The sequence below is a fragment of the Pagrus pagrus genome, assembly GCF_965226575.1.
Source record: "Pagrus pagrus genome assembly, chromosome: 6".
NCBI classification, from domain to species: Eukaryota; Metazoa; Chordata; class Actinopteri; order Spariformes; family Sparidae; genus Pagrus; species Pagrus pagrus.
In genome coordinates, this window is record NC_140190.1 from 7,988,589 (window position 1) to 8,005,972 (window position 17,384).

At 44.1% G+C, this 17,384-nt stretch overlaps 1 protein-coding gene across 1 annotated transcript in view; it reads right to left on the bottom strand.

Annotated features, from left to right (window-relative positions):
• The window catches only part of scfd2 (sec1 family domain containing 2), a 92,758-nt gene that overhangs the window by 66,418 nt on the left and 8,956 nt on the right, over window positions 1–17,384 (bottom strand). Inside the window, exons 3-4 of the mRNA XM_084356046.1 lie at window positions 14,396–14,523; window positions 8,802–8,977 (exon numbers count right to left, since the gene is read on the bottom strand). Coding sequence (XP_084212172.1) covers window positions 8,802–8,977; window positions 14,396–14,523 — 304 coding nt within the window. The remainder of the gene's footprint in view (window positions 1–8,801; window positions 8,978–14,395; window positions 14,524–17,384) is intronic.

The window sequence follows — 17,384 nt, forward strand, 5'->3', positions numbered from 1 at the left end:
ATGTTTCAGCGTGTCGCTACAGTCCTTTGGATACGCCCTTCTGCCCAATATTAAGGCTATGTAGATATAATGATATCATGTTAAAAATAAAAATAAAAGAGTTAGGGGAGGAGAAGGACAGACAATCAGAGGAGGAAAAGAAATGAGAAAAAAGGCATTTAAAACCAAGACAGAAAAACACAGAGGGGCTCTTAACTACCTCCAGACCCCAGCAGAGAGCCTTGGGGGCATCTCCCTATTCTCTGCACCCTGATGTCAATCACTTAACGATCTGTCCCCCGACAGATGATTTTAATTTCTAGCTCATACAACATGATTCCAAGAACAACAAGAGGCAACCTTGCCAAACACAAAAAAAGAAGGGAAGCTCTATGGATTTTTTTTCATCCACATAGCTCCTAACAAATGCAAATACCAGCTCAAGTTGAAAGCTGAGCTCAAAACCAGATACAGCAAATGTTGTCACGACCTATAAACATCGAAGCGTTTAAAGTTAGGGTGGACTGGGGTCTGTACGCTCTGGCTGCTCGAATCAATCACTGAAATGCTGATGGACTTGTCCTAGATTGGTCTACCACAAATTTTTCAAACATTAAATCAAATGAAGCTCAGAGGTCTCGAACGCCACACAGGTCATAGGAAAGATTTGAGTTATTATTGCAAACATGACATATCTATTTGACACACCACTGTCAGAGGTGGTACACTCACTTAAACCGCACTGACCCTGCCATAGAGCCACATATGAAACAAATGGTCTGCTCCACCTGATCACACATCTAACCACTTGGATCCAGCCTGTTGAGCTATGTGGTTACAAGTGGAGCAGAGCCCCAGGGAACTATGGGTAATTAATGACAGAGCAAGGGTGGCAAGAGTCTGTCTCTGATTGACCCGGTTTGACCCTCACTGCTTAGTTACCATAGTGATCGGTCAGCCTCGTTCCCTTTGGGTGACTGGGCGAATCCCTGGGGCGACAAGGTGGTCTGTAGAGTGGGCATGAGTGAACAGAGGGCTGGGGGTGGAGAAGAGGAGGAGGTGCCGACTGGGGTTTCAGATGGGTATAATTACATGTTATAGCAAAGAGGAGTCCTTGTCCCACCTTTTGCTCCACGACCTAGGGGGGTCACTCCTACCTCCCCCACCTTGTCCCATTCATCTCTGTTTACAGGATTAAGTCTTTGCCCATCCTTGGCAGTAGGAGGCACTACTGATCTGCTGTGCCCCAACGTGTAGGCCAGCAGGTTCTGAGAGATCAAGGATGAGCATTCATCAGAGGAACTTTACTGTCCTTGTCCATCTCATAGATATTTTATAAAACCAAATGCCGAACCAAAAGATGGCGCCTGTTTGGTCAATTAGAATTGCTGGCCTGGTACCTACACCGGAAGAAATTCTAGCATCCGGGTTTCTCACTCTCACTCATCGCAGTTTCAATCCGAGGTGGAGCCTAGGCCATCAATTGCTTGTTTCCATTGTACGTGATTATGGACCACCTTCTTGAGTCTACTCCAGGTTTAACCTTCTGCCCTAATATCTATATCTTTGTAGTGCGAACCCAGTTTCAGATCTGTAAAGCAAGACATGTATGACATAGGTTTTAAAGATTTGTAGTTAGGTCAATGTTGTTGTGTCTCTGGCCTGACCCACTGAATATGCGCAGAAGTGTTTCTCTTGCTGGTTCCAGCTCGGCCTATAAACTTTACATTGTGATTATGTCAAAGATTTTCAGATTGCTTTTCTTGGCTCGATGAAAGTTTTACAAATATGAAACCATGGATCAAAAATTCATAGTAGAAAGAGACATACAGTAATTGACATTTGCAGTTGAGGTGTCCTGTCAACAGTTTTAAGGACATCTCTTTTATAATGCTGTTTGGGCTGCAGGGGAATTTTTCTCTTCAGTACTGTTCATGGTCCATCTGCAGCATTAAAACATGCTAATCCTACAAGGACTAGTGGTATACTTGTATAGACTCTTCACCCTTTACTGATCAATCACGGTAAAATCTTCAGCCCGGCTAAAAATCTGTAATCTGGCACGAAGGGGTCAAACGGTATCTAAAGAAGATACGCAAAGGTCCTGGAATGTTTCTCTGTCTCCATTTCAGATCAGACACACAGACACAAAGACGCATGTCCTGTGGGCCGTGACCTCCCCCGGCCTGGGCTCAGCAGGTAGTGACAAATGACCTGATAGTTAATCTGTCCTGAGGTGGAGCTTTTCTACAAGGAACAGAGAGCCTGTTTGTGACAACAGGAAGTTAAGACACTGTTACCAGAGTAAGCACATTCAAGGATGCACATGCATGAATGCATGCTTACACACATGGCCGTACACACTTGCTTGCATGCACATCTGGATGTAGTTTCAGATGAGTTCATTATGGAAAAAATGCGATGTAAACAGTGACATGTTCAAATGAAGGAAGGGGTCGTGTGCCAGTCAAAGGAACATAAAGGTAAGAAGTGGTTCGTTGGCCAGCTCCGTCTGGGATACTGGGTCATTGTTGGGTCTTTTGCAACCCCCGCCATCGAACCAAATGGTCAGCTTTTTCTATGGTCTTCCTTATTAACAATCTAAGGGTGAATGCTGGGCATTGTGGGATTTTCCCCAGTCTGTGGTGTCTTGTTGGAGCATGCTCAAAATCAAGTCTGACGCCAGCAGGCCAAGTCAGCAGACCACACTGACCTGATTCACCAGGGATGGAGAGTGTTAGTGGGCGCTCTAAGAGCCCCTTCTGATCATGTTCCCTAGACCACCTCACCCAAACAGTGCAAGACGACAATGGAGTTTAGTACAACAGAGGTCTGAATTACCCAAAGTGTGCTTAAGTGGATAGAGAAGTGTGGATGATCTCCAAGAAAGATCAACCGGTTCATTCTGCAGATTCGGTCTGAGCAAGTGTGAGAAAAACCTTTGGCCAAGGCTGTGAAAGACTGTCAGTTTAAATCCTTCAGAACCCTCAAAAACACATTCGTGAGGAAAAAAAACTCCAGGCCACATGAAAAATCCTCCTGATGTGAAGGGTTTTGACTCCACAGTTTAACAGCCGCAGTAAACAATAGAGACCATTACAAAAAATATCCGCAGATGCACACATGCAACTCGATACAGAACACAACACCAAAAGAAACAGGCAGCTTTAAGTAAAAGAGAAAATGTTTAGTGCATTAAACCCTTATGAGCCCATCTTACTCCCTCAGCTATAACATTCAGAGAGCTGTAGCTTTATAATTCTACAGCTATTAACACCAAAGCAATTCCTATTAAGTTTCAGTTCAGTGGGCTGAGATATAGATTTAGTAAAAAAGACGCTTAGCAGAACATTTAAAATGCAGCACATGCAAATTACTATTGAGTTGAGAAGTGGAGCCACTGAGGTTTAATATGAGGCAACTTGATTGAGCCTTCTTGTGTTCCTCGACAGATTGAGCACAATCATAGCCAGAAGGATGGCGAGGCCGTTGGGGATAAGTAATGCAGAAAGGAGAGCGAGCCAACACCTTTCTGTCTGAGCGAAGAGAGGTAATGATAACAGGAAGTGAGATGAGTTGGTCTTGCCCTCTGGCCTAGCAGCGCATCACCTCTGTTAAAAAGTCCCCTCTCTATAAACAGGCCTCTCTCTGCCTATTAAACAGATAGTACATTAGGGCCTGAGCTGTGCAGAACAATGTAAACACAGCCGTCTCAGGGTACCGGCGCTGAGAGAGGGGGGTGGGGGGAGAAAGCGGAAGAGAGCTTCAGATGGGGGCTATTCCTGGGTCTTCCTGGGAGTGAACTCCATCACTGCTCCTCTCTCCCACTGTAATCCTCTCCAACTAAACACAGGAAGGAAGAGATAGGTAAATAACCCAGTCTTCCGATAAACCCAACTTTCTTTCAGTTTTTAGTGGGCTTGTTATGCTATAAAATACAGCAGACTTCAGCTGAGCACAGAAGCTCATGCTGTACGTGTCTGTATGTTGCAGCACGTTATAAACATAAATCATATTTAACAGGAAGTGCAGGATAAAGAGTGGAGAAAAAGATCGAACAGACAACAATAGGAGAGAGAGTCTGTCAGGAGACAGTCAGGAGTTAATCAGTCTGTGAGAGGATCTGCGTTGTTTCAGAGAGGATACAAGGGGGCTGGATGAGGGAGAATGTGGTACTGGAAGTAGATGGATGGGGAGACAGTCAGTCCAGGTCAGTGCAGATGTGAGGCTGTTAAACAGTGGGGGAACTGGAGAAGGTCAGTGCTGGACATCTCGGGGCAGTGCCCCCGAGTCATTCACACCCCTTTGTTACGATCTGCAGCAAAACACAACAACCTCCGACTGTGGGGGCAGCGGGGACACAGCGGAGATGGAGAATATGGAGAATGTCTGGGATGTGGGGACAGGCTCCATACCCTGGGGAAAGGCCAATTACAGGCTTACAGCCCCCTTGTCTGTGGCATGCAGCTCAGATAAGATGAAAGTTACTGAGGACCAATATCTACATTTTTCCTTCTGTCGCCATAAGAAATGATACAATCCAGATGTTACATATATGACTGCATTTTAAGTACTCTGGGAATTGGCGTGCTGCCTTATGGCTTTACATAAGAGGAGAGTGACACAGGTTTTATTGTTAGGCTACTGACATACTACAGACCTGAAGGTTTAAGCATCTACAAGTCAGTCTCTGTCCAGGAGAGGTCAAGGAATAGAGGTGAAGGGTCATGCACGCACTGACACTGTACTGGGGGGGTTAATGGAGTATGTGGGTCTCCAGGCTCCAACCTGGCTACATACTCACTGAAAAAAACAGACATGGACACACACAGCAGCAGAGCAAAACAACAGTCGGGGAAAAAAAGAAAGACTTGTAGGTTTAAAAGTATAAATTAATTTAAAAGACACTATTGGCTGTCAAATTAAAGGAAAAACCTGAATAAATGAGTGGAGTAACTTTACAAATGCCTCCACACAGGTGCACTACATGGTACAATTTAGCAGTTACGTACATCCAATCCAGTTGATTGATTGTGATTTCGTATCAAAATGGTGAGGGGAAAAGATCAAATTGACATTCATTCATTATTGGTTACGGATGGCAGGAGCTTCAGTCACACCGACTGCTCAACTGGCTCGTGTTTCCACAGGAACAGTGAGTAAAGTGACGTCTGCATTTAGTTCAGGGGGAAAGACATCCGTAAATAGCGTCACAAATTGTGGTTGATTGCATTAGACAGCAGTTTCCATCACCATCATCCAAACACCAAATCAGGGAATATCTTTTGGAAGAATGGTGTTCCATCGCCTCAGTAGTGTTGCAGAGACTTGCAGAATCAACGTCAAGGCTCACTGAGACACTTAACATTAGCTTTTCCTTTAATTAGTCTCTCGTTTGAATTAATTTCACCTTCAAAAATCTAGTTTAGGCTGTAGTATTGACACCCAGACCCGAGATCGTGACAACACAGTGGGACCTAAACCAATCCGATTAGTCATTTGGATACAGACCGCCTCACATCTGTTGTCACATCTTAGATAATGAGAAACAAGTGTATCTGCGATCTTAAATCAGCTGTCCTGGCAACTAAACTATTTTTTTCATGTTCCCATAGAGGCTGACATTTAATTTTTTTTTTTTATTGGGTGATGTGAAATAATCAGGGCAGATGACTCATTTTTACTGTATACAGTCTTTATCTACTTCTGTTAATTTATGTTAAGGTGTTTAGGCTCATAGCTTGTTTTTGACAAGTATTTCAGAGAAAAACACAAACATACAGCAGAGACAGAGATAAGGACCAGGCGGGCAGTTTGAGTGACTCATGGGAGAACGGGACGTACAGCCTTGTGCAGCTTTCTGTCTGAGCAGTGCTGTGACCAGTAATAACTCGGAGCTTGAATGTTTGCAGAGGCATGCCCTGCTAATCCCAGCAGAGTAAAGCAACAGGCCGGGGTGAGAGAGGTGAGCTCGACTCTACTGCACCGCTGTCATCACTACCATGTGCAGTGATGTGTCACGCGAATCAACAGTAGGCTGGGCAGCACACTCAAACACAATAGTAGCTTTAAAAAGTCATTACCAAAAAAATGTAGTTGCTACTTTAGCTCTCTCTGGGAGGGATGTACAGTAGTAGCATACATGTTTAGTTTGGTGAGGTGGAGGCTCTGGCTGGGCCGTTGATGGGAAGGTAGAGTGCCTGTGATGTTCTGGGAAGTGGTGAAAGAGGGAGTCTGTTGAGTTTTGCCTTGGCTGCACCACCCGTGTCCAGCGCAGAAACACGTCTAGCATACACATTCTGTAACTGCGGGCTGGAGCCGGACCAAGTCTGCTCAATCTGAGCCATTCAGACCAAAAACCCAGTTACATGCCAGACAGCTAAGGCCTGAAGCAGCAGGGGAGAGGGGGGGTATAGGTGCAGGCAGGGTGGCAATGCCAGCCAAGATGATATCTCTCCATCTAATACAAACACAAGTACTATATTGGGTAGCTAATAAATCCTGCAGTCTCCTTAAATGCAGTATAAATATTTAGCATCACACTGACCGCATTTATATCAAAATCAAACTAATATGTCAACCTACATAACCGCATATGTGCCGCAATCTTATTAACCTCCCAGCTGCAAGGCCCTCACAGACATATTGCATTTCAGGTAAAAAGAAAAATCTGCACAGGTCATTCTGAAGAGTAGCACGTTTAAAGGAACATTTCATGCAAAAATGAAAATTCAGTCATTACCTACATTGCTCACCCTTTTACAGAGGGACAGTCAGGTTGTAGTCCACAAAACATTTCTGGAGCTTCACAGCTGTGAAAAAACAGTGTGGCATCATTCTCCTAAACAACTGAAAGCGCTGGGGACTTTTAGCTTAGCATCACAGAGAAGATTTCACCTTTCAGTCAGTTTGGGATCTCTGTTCTGGAGACTTGGATTACGCTGGACGAGTTTTATGGAGCCATTTTATGTTTGGTTTTTTTGCGTTTGAAAACGAGTCCCCGGCTACTTCAGTCGTTTAAGAGAATGCTGCATCACTGTTTTGCTCTGAAGCTCCAGAAATGTTTTGCATGCTATGAAACTTCAAGCATTACCTCTTGAGCAAAACTCTCGGTCAAAAAGTAGCTATCACACAGTATTTTATACAAAGTGTGTGTGTAGCTGTTGGGAAAGGCATGAACTAGGCTAGGCCCTGAACTCAATGGCCCTTTGCCTCACTGCCCACTCTACGGCCCCAGTGCACCACGGAGGAGTCGGCCTGAATGAACTCACACTGTCCACGGGCAATGAAGTGTCCAGCTCTGCCCAGGCGTACCCACAGCAGCCCTCACACACTCAGGCAGAGCAAACACGGCCCAACCGCCAGGCCGAGCTGAAAGGCATTTCATGCCGCCATTTTGTAATGTAATTAAATTCCCTCTGTCCATGTTGAGCCAAAGCAAAAACCTTGCATGGAAATTAAATAAACAGAGGGGGCACAGAGGACACACAACTCATTTCCCTTAATACCTCAATAAAACTCCAGCCCGTTTTGATTGCAAACACCGACCCTCACATCATCCTCAAGGCTCGATTGTGAGATTTGATTCTTGAAGAATGTCATTTTGAACCTGGGCCCAGCGCTATATATACTTTCCTGATGCCGAAAACAACAACAGCCTGTTATTAACATAGTCATCGCCACTTTAACGAGGCCCAGTTCCACCTGTGGACACAGTCACCTAAAAGCCTGCTAGTTATGAGACTGAAACTAAAAAAAGAGTTGTGAGAAAGTTGTACTTTGAATTATCCAGGTATAGCAGACAACCACGGGGGGGTGGATCAAAGTGGAGTCATGAAGCAAATGGATACTGGAACCGTAAGCCCTAAAGTCTTCTTCCTTTATTTAATAAAGCGGGGATGGCCCCAGCTGAGGACCAAGGTTTATGAGGTTGTTTTAAAATTCCAATTTGGCATGGGGCACTGCTGCGAGCTTGTTTTATTTTTCCGTGATTTAGTTTAATAAGTTCCTAAATACTCGGCTGTCCTACTGCTTGCTTTACAGCTTCAGGAATATAAAGAGACTCAATGAAAATAGCAAGGTAAGAGAAGGAGGAAACGGCTGTAGTATTAGCTTTCGATGCAGAGTACGGCGCCATTCAGAAATTTACAAAAACATCAATTGAAAACTGCTAAAGAGTTGAAGTGAATGAGTGTATGCTCGGGCTTTTGATTCATTCCTACACCCTCCCCTCCGTCTCATCAGACTTGCACTCTGACCTTTCTACAGTCAAACACACGTGTGCATCCGCCTCTGTTCGCCCCCGTAAACTAGACCTCTTCCTCCTCTGAACTAAAAAGCCTCTAAACAACATGATGGAAATCTGGCGTTGTCGCAGTGTTTACTGGATCCAGAATGTTTTCCCTACAAACACAAACTGACCTTGTTCGTGGAGGAGAGGAATCTGCGTTTTTTCCTGTCTCTGTCAGTTTAACACAACATTCTGGCCACCATCTAGCAAACCACAAGCACCCACTTACCTGCAGAGCATTGGTAATAAAATATTTACCCGAAGGGGAAGATGTGAAGGAATAATTACCAAGTTAATTACAAATTGCCAGTGAATGTGCTGTTTTTCTCCTTAACTCTCTCAATGTAACGTTGTTTAGGACATAACGGAAAAACAACATGTCTGCGTTCTTTAAGTTATTTGAACCACATTCCTTAAAACATAGCTGATATCACTTGTTTTTTATTTTTTTCATATATATCCCATTCTGAAAGGAGACTTTTCACTTTTCCTGTACATATGGATAATACGTTTCTGTAAGATGAGTTCTGACCTGCAGCAGCAGCCTCTCGAAGGCCAAGCAGGCATCCCAGCGGGGCAGGCTGGGGTGGCGGAGCGTCTGGGCCGTGGCCAAGCCCAGCTGGAGCGCCCCGCAGTGACTCTCTAGCGCCCCCCAACTGCTCCGGAACAGCTGCATGTAGGAGCACAGCTGCTCGGGGGTCACACGGCCTGAGAGGAGCGAAGAAGATACAGTTATTATCTGGGGAGAGATTTGGAGCCGTTACAGACTCATCAATTAATATTGGACATCACACTGTATATGATATCCACAACTGTACTCTGCTGGCATGATGGTCTTTTGTGTGCCATCTGCTATAAACAAATTAAACTGTACAAGGTTGAAAGGGACGCACACACACAGTTATTCCTCCTGATTGAAAGACCGGAGCGTGGAAACTGCATAAATACACAGCCTTTTTCCAAGCATAACAGCCTCTTTATTAACTATCATACACTCGGCTTAGGGCAGAGGGGAATGACTGATACCAAAACAGACCATAATATTATCTTAATGAGCAAAAAGTCTGCAGGCTGGGAGAAAGCAAGAACCGTGAAGAAGTGTGTATGTGAAGCTGTGCCAGTCAGGAAGATGTTCTTTATATGTACAAGCTTCAGGTGGAGAGTTACCGTCAGTGATGATGGTACATGAGTCAGAGTATATGACTAAACATCAGTAAGGACGTGCGTGCGCTTGAGCATGTCTGCATATAACAGAGGTGCAGGAACACTGATAAGAGCCCCTTTGAGCTTGTCTTTTAGCGATGAATACGTCTAAGTCAGAAGTTTTCTCTTAACATTTATACGTAGGCAGCGGAGTGAGGAGACTCCTGCCTCCCTCCACCACTCCCGCGAAGATTCACAGAGACACAGGAAGAGCTACGTAAAGGGTGTAAGGGCTAGAAGGGGGGTGCGCAGGGTGGCCTGGAGGTATGAGGGGCTGGGATAGAGAGGGGGCACACATTAACTCCCCATAAAGCCTACTTCTTCATGTTGATGTTCTGAACCAGCACCAGATGTGGGAGTATTTCCTGTTGGGCTACATGGCCAGTGTTTTCTTTAGTGGGGCCAAACACATGACTAGAAGAGAAACAGACAGGCAGGGCGAAAAATGGAGCAGAAAGCTCAAGAATACTAAAAACAATATAGAGTCATGGCACTCACGACAACTTCTTTTTTGACCCTGTTAAGCTGGATGACAAAATCTATGGATGTGAAATATTTTTTAGAAAGAAAAGTGGCAAGAATCACCCAGGGACAAAAAACTAATTTCAGGGTAGCTGATAAGTAAACGTGACAGCAAAATAGATTCCTGCAAGTCTGCCTGTTGGGAAACATACTTTACAAGCTGAACTTGAAAGGTGCAATATGTAAGAATTGGGCACCTTATGCACTCCAAACAAATAGGGGCAGTATATCACTAGAGTAGCTAACTGCTTCTGTTGTGACTGTAGCTACCGTTGGCTCAGTTAGCCGTGATACAAAGATGTCTTTGACATAACGTCAAAACTGTTATTTCTTCAAATTCTCTTAATTTTTGTAGTCAATTTTGGAAAGTTACACTAAAATCCTTACATATAGCCCCTTTAAAGAGTCAGTCTGTTGTGTGGCATTTACTGAGCATTACGGAAGTGTCTACAAAAGGGAACTAAGTTTCTTTTTGTTGAAAAGTAGTTTTTTTTTTAAGTATTAACTTCAGTCCAGACATATTCAAAATCCTGAAAAGCTCTATTGTGAACATATCCATAGCCATAAAAGCCTGGCAGTAAAACCAGGTTTCGCTAAGCTTGATGTGCCAACCATAATTCAGCACAGAACCAGGAAATACGTCCAAAGCCAGAGCCAAGCATAATTCCGACGGAGAATAGGCAACCAAAGAATGGCACACTGTAGGCCAAATGTAATCAGCCATTACAGCTCGGGTAGATCACATGAGACTGAGTGAGAAAATGTAAGACATTGGAAAAAACAGACAAAAGTACTCGAGACAAGAAAGCCACACAAAAGCATGTTCTCCATTACACAATCAAACCGCGCTGGCTGAGCCTCAGCTCTTATCTATGCCACTAAACTTCCCTCAAAACAGCTCTGTGATTCCTCAAGCATCTTGTTGCCAGATGCAGAATGAATCTCAGGGAGATGATCTGTCAACTGAGCTATGGTTTCAAACTGGGGTGTTTCTGCAGAAACAGCAGAACTCTCATTTTCAGCCTCTAATAAATAAGACTGTACATGTAAGAAGACACTGCACTGGCGCATTGAGTTGACTTTTTCATTCCAGCTGTTTATATTTGGCAAATTATACCTTGAAGGCTTATTGTGTTTTGTAGTTCATTTCAACGCTTTGAAAGACATCAGCACATTATTCTTTTCACAGTTTAAACTGTGGTTAAGTCAATCAGCATGTTTTGTTGGGATACACAATACTCCAGCTTGTGTCACTCTTGGGGAGATCACCTAAGATGGCGGAAGAAACCTGAACCTTTTGGCCATTTTAATGTTTCTTCTGGGTACATTTATTGCAGGACTGGCCATAAAACAAATCACATTTTCAGCCCCACGCTATAAACAGTTTGAACCGCTGCCCATTTTAGCCTGATGTGCATAAGTGGCAATTGAGGCTCGGCCATGATCAAAGTCCCGAACAATGCAAAAAAAAAAAGGGGCCAACAATGATTTAGTCCCGTTACTGGAAGATGACTTGTATTCTAGGTGTACAGGGTTGTAGGGTTACTCGGAGGCTAAGTGATGTCTGATGTCAGCTTGGAGCTGAGTGGTGGCCGGCCTCAGCAGCTGGACAGCCTCATAAGTAATTCTACATGGATGGGGGACACAGGAAGGCTGGATGATTTTTATTTATGCACTCCAAGAGGAGGAAAGCCCTGGATCTTTTATTTGTGGATGCACGTTGGGGCCCCTTTCAAAACTCTGCAGTACCGGAGAGGAGAGCACAGGCTACGAAGAGGCAGATTCACCGCCACATTACTCAGACCTTCTTTAATGTTTCCAGTCACTGGCCTTAGCTTTGTTTATCACAAAATCTGATCTTATTAGGACCATGTTCATGTGTTTATGTATACTTCAACAAGACTAATGCGTCATCAGTAGTCGTCGATGCCGTTCATGTTAACAGACTGGACATTTCCAATATGCTGTCTTCAGCATTCAGCTGGTTATTTCTCTTGTGTTACTGTGGCAACCCTGGTATTATCACAATGCCATTTACCAATTATCTGATGGAGGAAGAAAAGCATGCACACAGGCAATTCTTTTACAACTTCACTTCATGGAGAGAAAAGATGAACACAGAGAGCAAAAATGCAGTTACTTTTCATGTTCTTATATCTTTACTGTTGTTTTGTTTTATAGTAGCATACTGCAACTGAAGCCCTTCAATATGTTGCACGATTTACAAGATCCAACCAAGACATATGATAACGGTTTCTATGACTGATAGCTATGACTGTAAATAATGTGGCAAATAATAACTAAGTTCTATGATGATATTTTCATTTCATTTGCTCATACACAGTTGAGATAAAGCCTTTTATGTCTCAAAGTATTCTTTTCTTTTGTTCTAATAAATTACAGACTGATATTCATTAACAAATGGAAGCCATAAATCAATTGGTTGATGAAGTACTAAGCCTTTTTTGCCATTAACAAAGGCACTGTGATTGTCACTTCAACAAAGATTGAAAAAGGAGCGATGATACTGTAAAATATGAACACTTAATTGAGCTATTGTGATATTACACGCTCCCAAATGAAATGATGAATGCCATAAATTGCCTGTTTGAGTCTCGCTTCTCTCTGCTGTTAAAATCCCCAAACTGCACCACAGGAAGAACGGTCCTGTCAACACATCTCATTTACACCGTGGTATCAATGCACACGATATTTACACAAACTACATGCCCTTGTGACGCACGCATATGCATGCACACACACACATGCACGCACACATACATACAGATGAACAGATAGGATGGACGCACGTTTACGGACGATGAAACCAAAGCTGTCTCACTAATTCCCTGCTAAGAGCAAAAACACCCAAGACAAACACTGGATTTTGCAGAACCACGTACATATCTACACACACATGCACACACACACACACACACACACACACACACACACACACACACAGCGAGGGAATTTCATCATCCCATTGGTGCTCTGAGAAACCTGACGGGTCATACTCAGGCTCTGAGAAATGGATTATTTTCTCTGTCTCTCTCTGGATGATCTTATCCTGTTGAGATGAAAAGAAGCCAAGTTGGGTTGAAGTGGATGTGAGAATGCGGGGCCTGGCTGGAGGATCCTGATACTGTATTTTTCTCCACTGATCTGCATAAACCTACCGGAGTGAGAATGTGTTGCGGTGCGAGTGGAAAATTCTCCTCTCCTGGCGAGTGAGTGGGCACTGAGAGAGCAGATAGGTATTAATGCTAAGCTTTTTTATGTTCCTGGGGTTTAGCTCGGCCTCATAGGAGCGGAGCAGAACGCTGGTGGTGGTGCTGGTGGGTAGGATGGGAACTGTGCGGGGGTGAAGCTCAGGGGGCTTCGTGGAATCTGGTCCTCTGCCAGTGGGGTATAAAGGTTCAGTGTGTGAGGAGTCTGACAGTGCCCCCTTCTCTCTCATTCTCTCTCACAGGGAAGACATTAAGTCAACAGACTGTCAGTCTGCAGGCGGGAGCAGCTTTAATGTTACACCTTCTTCACACTTTCTTGTGTATACTGTCACTCCTGATCTCTTTCTTCTCACTCTTGTTATTGGTGCATTTGTCTAAATACATCCCAGCAGCCATCCAGAATTAGAAGGACTGCTGTTTAGCACAAATGTGTGAAGGAAAACCACTATGTGTACGCAGATGCTTGGCAGAGTGTGTGTGCACGTGTGTGTGTGACCTCCAACATATTACAACCTGCTTGTTACGAGTGACAAGACCTTCTTTACCTCACAGATTATAGGAGCCAAGGGACCACACTGCCCCTCCCTTTTAACCCAGACCCCTTTCTGCCAGATGCTAGCATGCATATTAGCTCTGTGTGTGTGGATGTGTGTGTGTGTGTGTGTGTGTGTGTGTGTTTGTGTGTAGTACATTCATTACCTATGTAAATCAAGGGGTAGCATAAAGGTGAACTTGCACGAGGGCACTGTATACTTGTGCATGTAATTACTTTATTTTTGCGTGCCTCCACATATTTTTACCCCTCGCTTCGGCCCCCTTTTGCTTCATTGACAAACAACAAAAGTTTTCAAAAGCAGCGTGTGTGCGAGCGAGCATGTGTGTGTGTGTTTGTGTGTGAGTGTGTGTCATAGAGCCAACATGTGGTTCAGATTTCCTCTGTGGCCACATGGGCAAATGCACGGCAAAGGCAGAGAAGTTGGAGCTCAGTAGGAGGCGCTATGGTTCTGCTACAAAACACTACAGCAACACGACCTTTACTCGTGATGCTTTTACTTTATTTGAATTCTTATGTTTATTCAATTTTATTAAAAGCATTTGGTCTAAATATGTCTTTTATTTCATGAGAAACAAAGTGTGTTCTTTGTTGCATTAGTAGCATCATGTTTCTTACCCATGCTCATCTTGATTGGCAGCTTCTCCTTGCTGGCTGTTTCCACTAGATGCCGACGGACCTCCATCACTGCCTCTTTATGTTTATTGGTCAGCATGGCCTCCCATAGTGACTGTGCTGCAGGTGACCTGGAAGGTAAAACAATCCAACAGGTCATTTAGTAAAGAGAAAATAAAAACACTTTCGTAGACATCAGGAATGTACGGAGACGTTTTTTTTCTCCAGTTGTTTTTTTTTTACATTTTAAAACAAGTCCCCATCTACTTCAGTTGTTTGGGAGAACGCTGCAACTGTGTTTTGTTGTGAAGCTCCAGAAATCTTTTGTGGACTACAAAACTTCACCTGACTTTCCATTGGCATGGGGGTGAGTGGATAATGACTGAATTTTCATTTTTGGGTGATCTTAAACTTTAATCGATTAATAAGGAAAATAATCATTAGTCGCAGCCCTGTCTTAGAGGTTGTGCAGCGGTTGTCAGCACTAACAAGCTGAGCAACCGGTTCTGCTCCTGCTGTTTGTTCAGAGCATGCAGGACTCCGAGTATAAACACAAAAGGACAACATGGACGTGATTGAATGCTCGTTTCAGTGATAAAGAGCCTGCTGGTGACTCCCCTATGGGACCCCTCACAGGAAAAAGCTGAAATTAGCAGAGGGAACATCAGGAATGTTCTCAATCCACCTTAAACGTGTGTATGCAAACATTCCTCTAAACTGATCGGTGCTGTCCTTACATCAGTGGCAAAAACAACAGAGCCTGGAGACAGAGACTCCTCCTGATACCATCTCAGTCCCTCGTCTCATTATCCGCTAGGTTATGAAACACGCTGATCCACATCTCTAATGGCAGACTGAGGACAAGGCACGTTGGTAAGACTATTACCATCTGCCACGAGCGGTGGAAACGGCTTCAATCCTTCCATGAAGGAATCAAAAGAGCCTTCATCATTAAGTGACACTTTTTCTTATGAATCAGATCCTATATCTGAACTCAAGCTGTGAGCATATTTTACATTTCTGTCTCCATTGGTCTTCTCTCAGATTGTCCTGTTAAAAGGCACTGACACTTTGTTGGCTGGATATAATGGCATTAACAGCCTACATCTACAGCCTACACCTCCATGTCTTTGCCTTTGATAGCTGGGCTGACACGCGTGGACATGATCTTCTCCGTCCTCTCAGGACTGACCAGAAACTGAAGAGAGACCAAGACAAAGAGATAAAAGGGGCGAGGGATGGACGGAGAGAGGGAAGGTAGGAGGGAGCTCGTTGACAAATCCACTCTGTTTTTCCTTTCTTTTCTCTTTCTTTTTTTTAAAAACTTTTTTCTCCTCTCGCCTTTTCTCCTTTCTAACTGCTGCCATGTGTTTAATATCAGATGTAATCTGTTCCAGACCTTGGGCTGGGGCTGGATGGGGAGGAGAGGGGCTCACACTGGGGCGGCCGCCATCTTCACACCAGAACCAGACACAAAGACCGGCAAACACGACTCAGCCCAGGGCAAGAGTCTGATGTAGAAACTAAAACAGTCAAAAAAAAAAAAAAGAAAAAAAGAATGCATATTTGATGATAATGTCTTGGTTTGCTTAAGTTGCGATTTCAGACATGAATACAAAATACACCGTAGTTATTTGTCTAGAGCTGTGACGTGGTGTCATTTCTGGAAAACGCTTAATCCTTCACAAAAACACTTGATGAAGTATCAGAACTGCTACGATTACGCAAACCGTGAAGTCCCGCATACTTGTCATGGCTGGAATACCAACAGTGTGACTTGACCAGGCCATATGTGAGCAGCCATGTGTGTGTCTGTGTGTTCATGCATCTGTATATGCTTGCACACAACCCCCGTGCATCCGTGTGTGTTCTTGGCTGACGGAGGGCCTTGGTGGAGTGTGGATGAAATATGGTTCTAATTTGGCTTTTTGCCCACCCAGCCCCCCACCGCCGGCCCACTCCCCTCGGAGTGGACTGCTTTCCCTCGGCCATTTGGTCAGACGGAGGCGGGGACCGGAGTTGGGCTCAGGGGTGAAGTTTATACTGGCAAGGTGTGAGACAGGCTCCATAACCAGCCAGGAACCTTGAGTAACTACTCTACTCTGGAAGAGAGAGAGAGAGTGGGGGGTGGGTGGGTATGGTGTGTTTGGCCATCTGGGGGCGTTAAGTGCAGTGTGGCTGTTTCTGTTGAAGAGGATGCTCGGATGCAGACTGAAGGGGGCACTCTTGCTCTTGACTTGTGTACACACACATCACAGTGGAAGTCCTCTTTGGCCAACTTGGACAGGATGAGTGGGTGTGTTTGGAGAGTGTGGGTGTTTGTGCCCAAACTAAATTCCACTGGATGTGTAATGAGTGGCGTTCCATTAAAAAGGCAGTTGAGCATCAAATACTGTAGCTCAAAGGAAGACGTGCGTACTACGTGAAAGAATGAACACATATGGCGCCATTAAAAGTGATGAAATACCTCTGACCCAGTCCAAGTCATTAATGGCTGTGGGGGTGAGGAGGGGGATTGTATTCCTGGAAGCTTGTGATACAGCAGAAAAGAATGACTCCAACTGTTCTGACTCAGGATTTCTTAAATCTACTCCCCATCTTGTGGGCCCCTCATCACTGGGTCGAACATGTATGTGTACGTGTGCACGCAGATTGAAATGTTTATGTCTTTACTCTGACGCTACCTAACATAATCAAGCATTTACCGCAAAATATAGTATTCATGACATGATTCAGAAGTGAGTCATACGATTGATGAAATGTCATTAAAGGGTCAGCTTGCCCAAATTGCACAAAAACCCACATTTTCTCACTTACCTCTAGTTTTTTTTTAGATAATGTACTGTATATGTCTCTGAGATCTCTGCTACAGCGCAATAGAAGTGAATGAAATCTTTTTGCGGTACTGAAAAGCTTTGAAATTAAAAAAAAGTGTCCCATCATTCTGTATAATTAAGATCTAAAGATGTTGTCAATAGGTTTCATGTGGTAT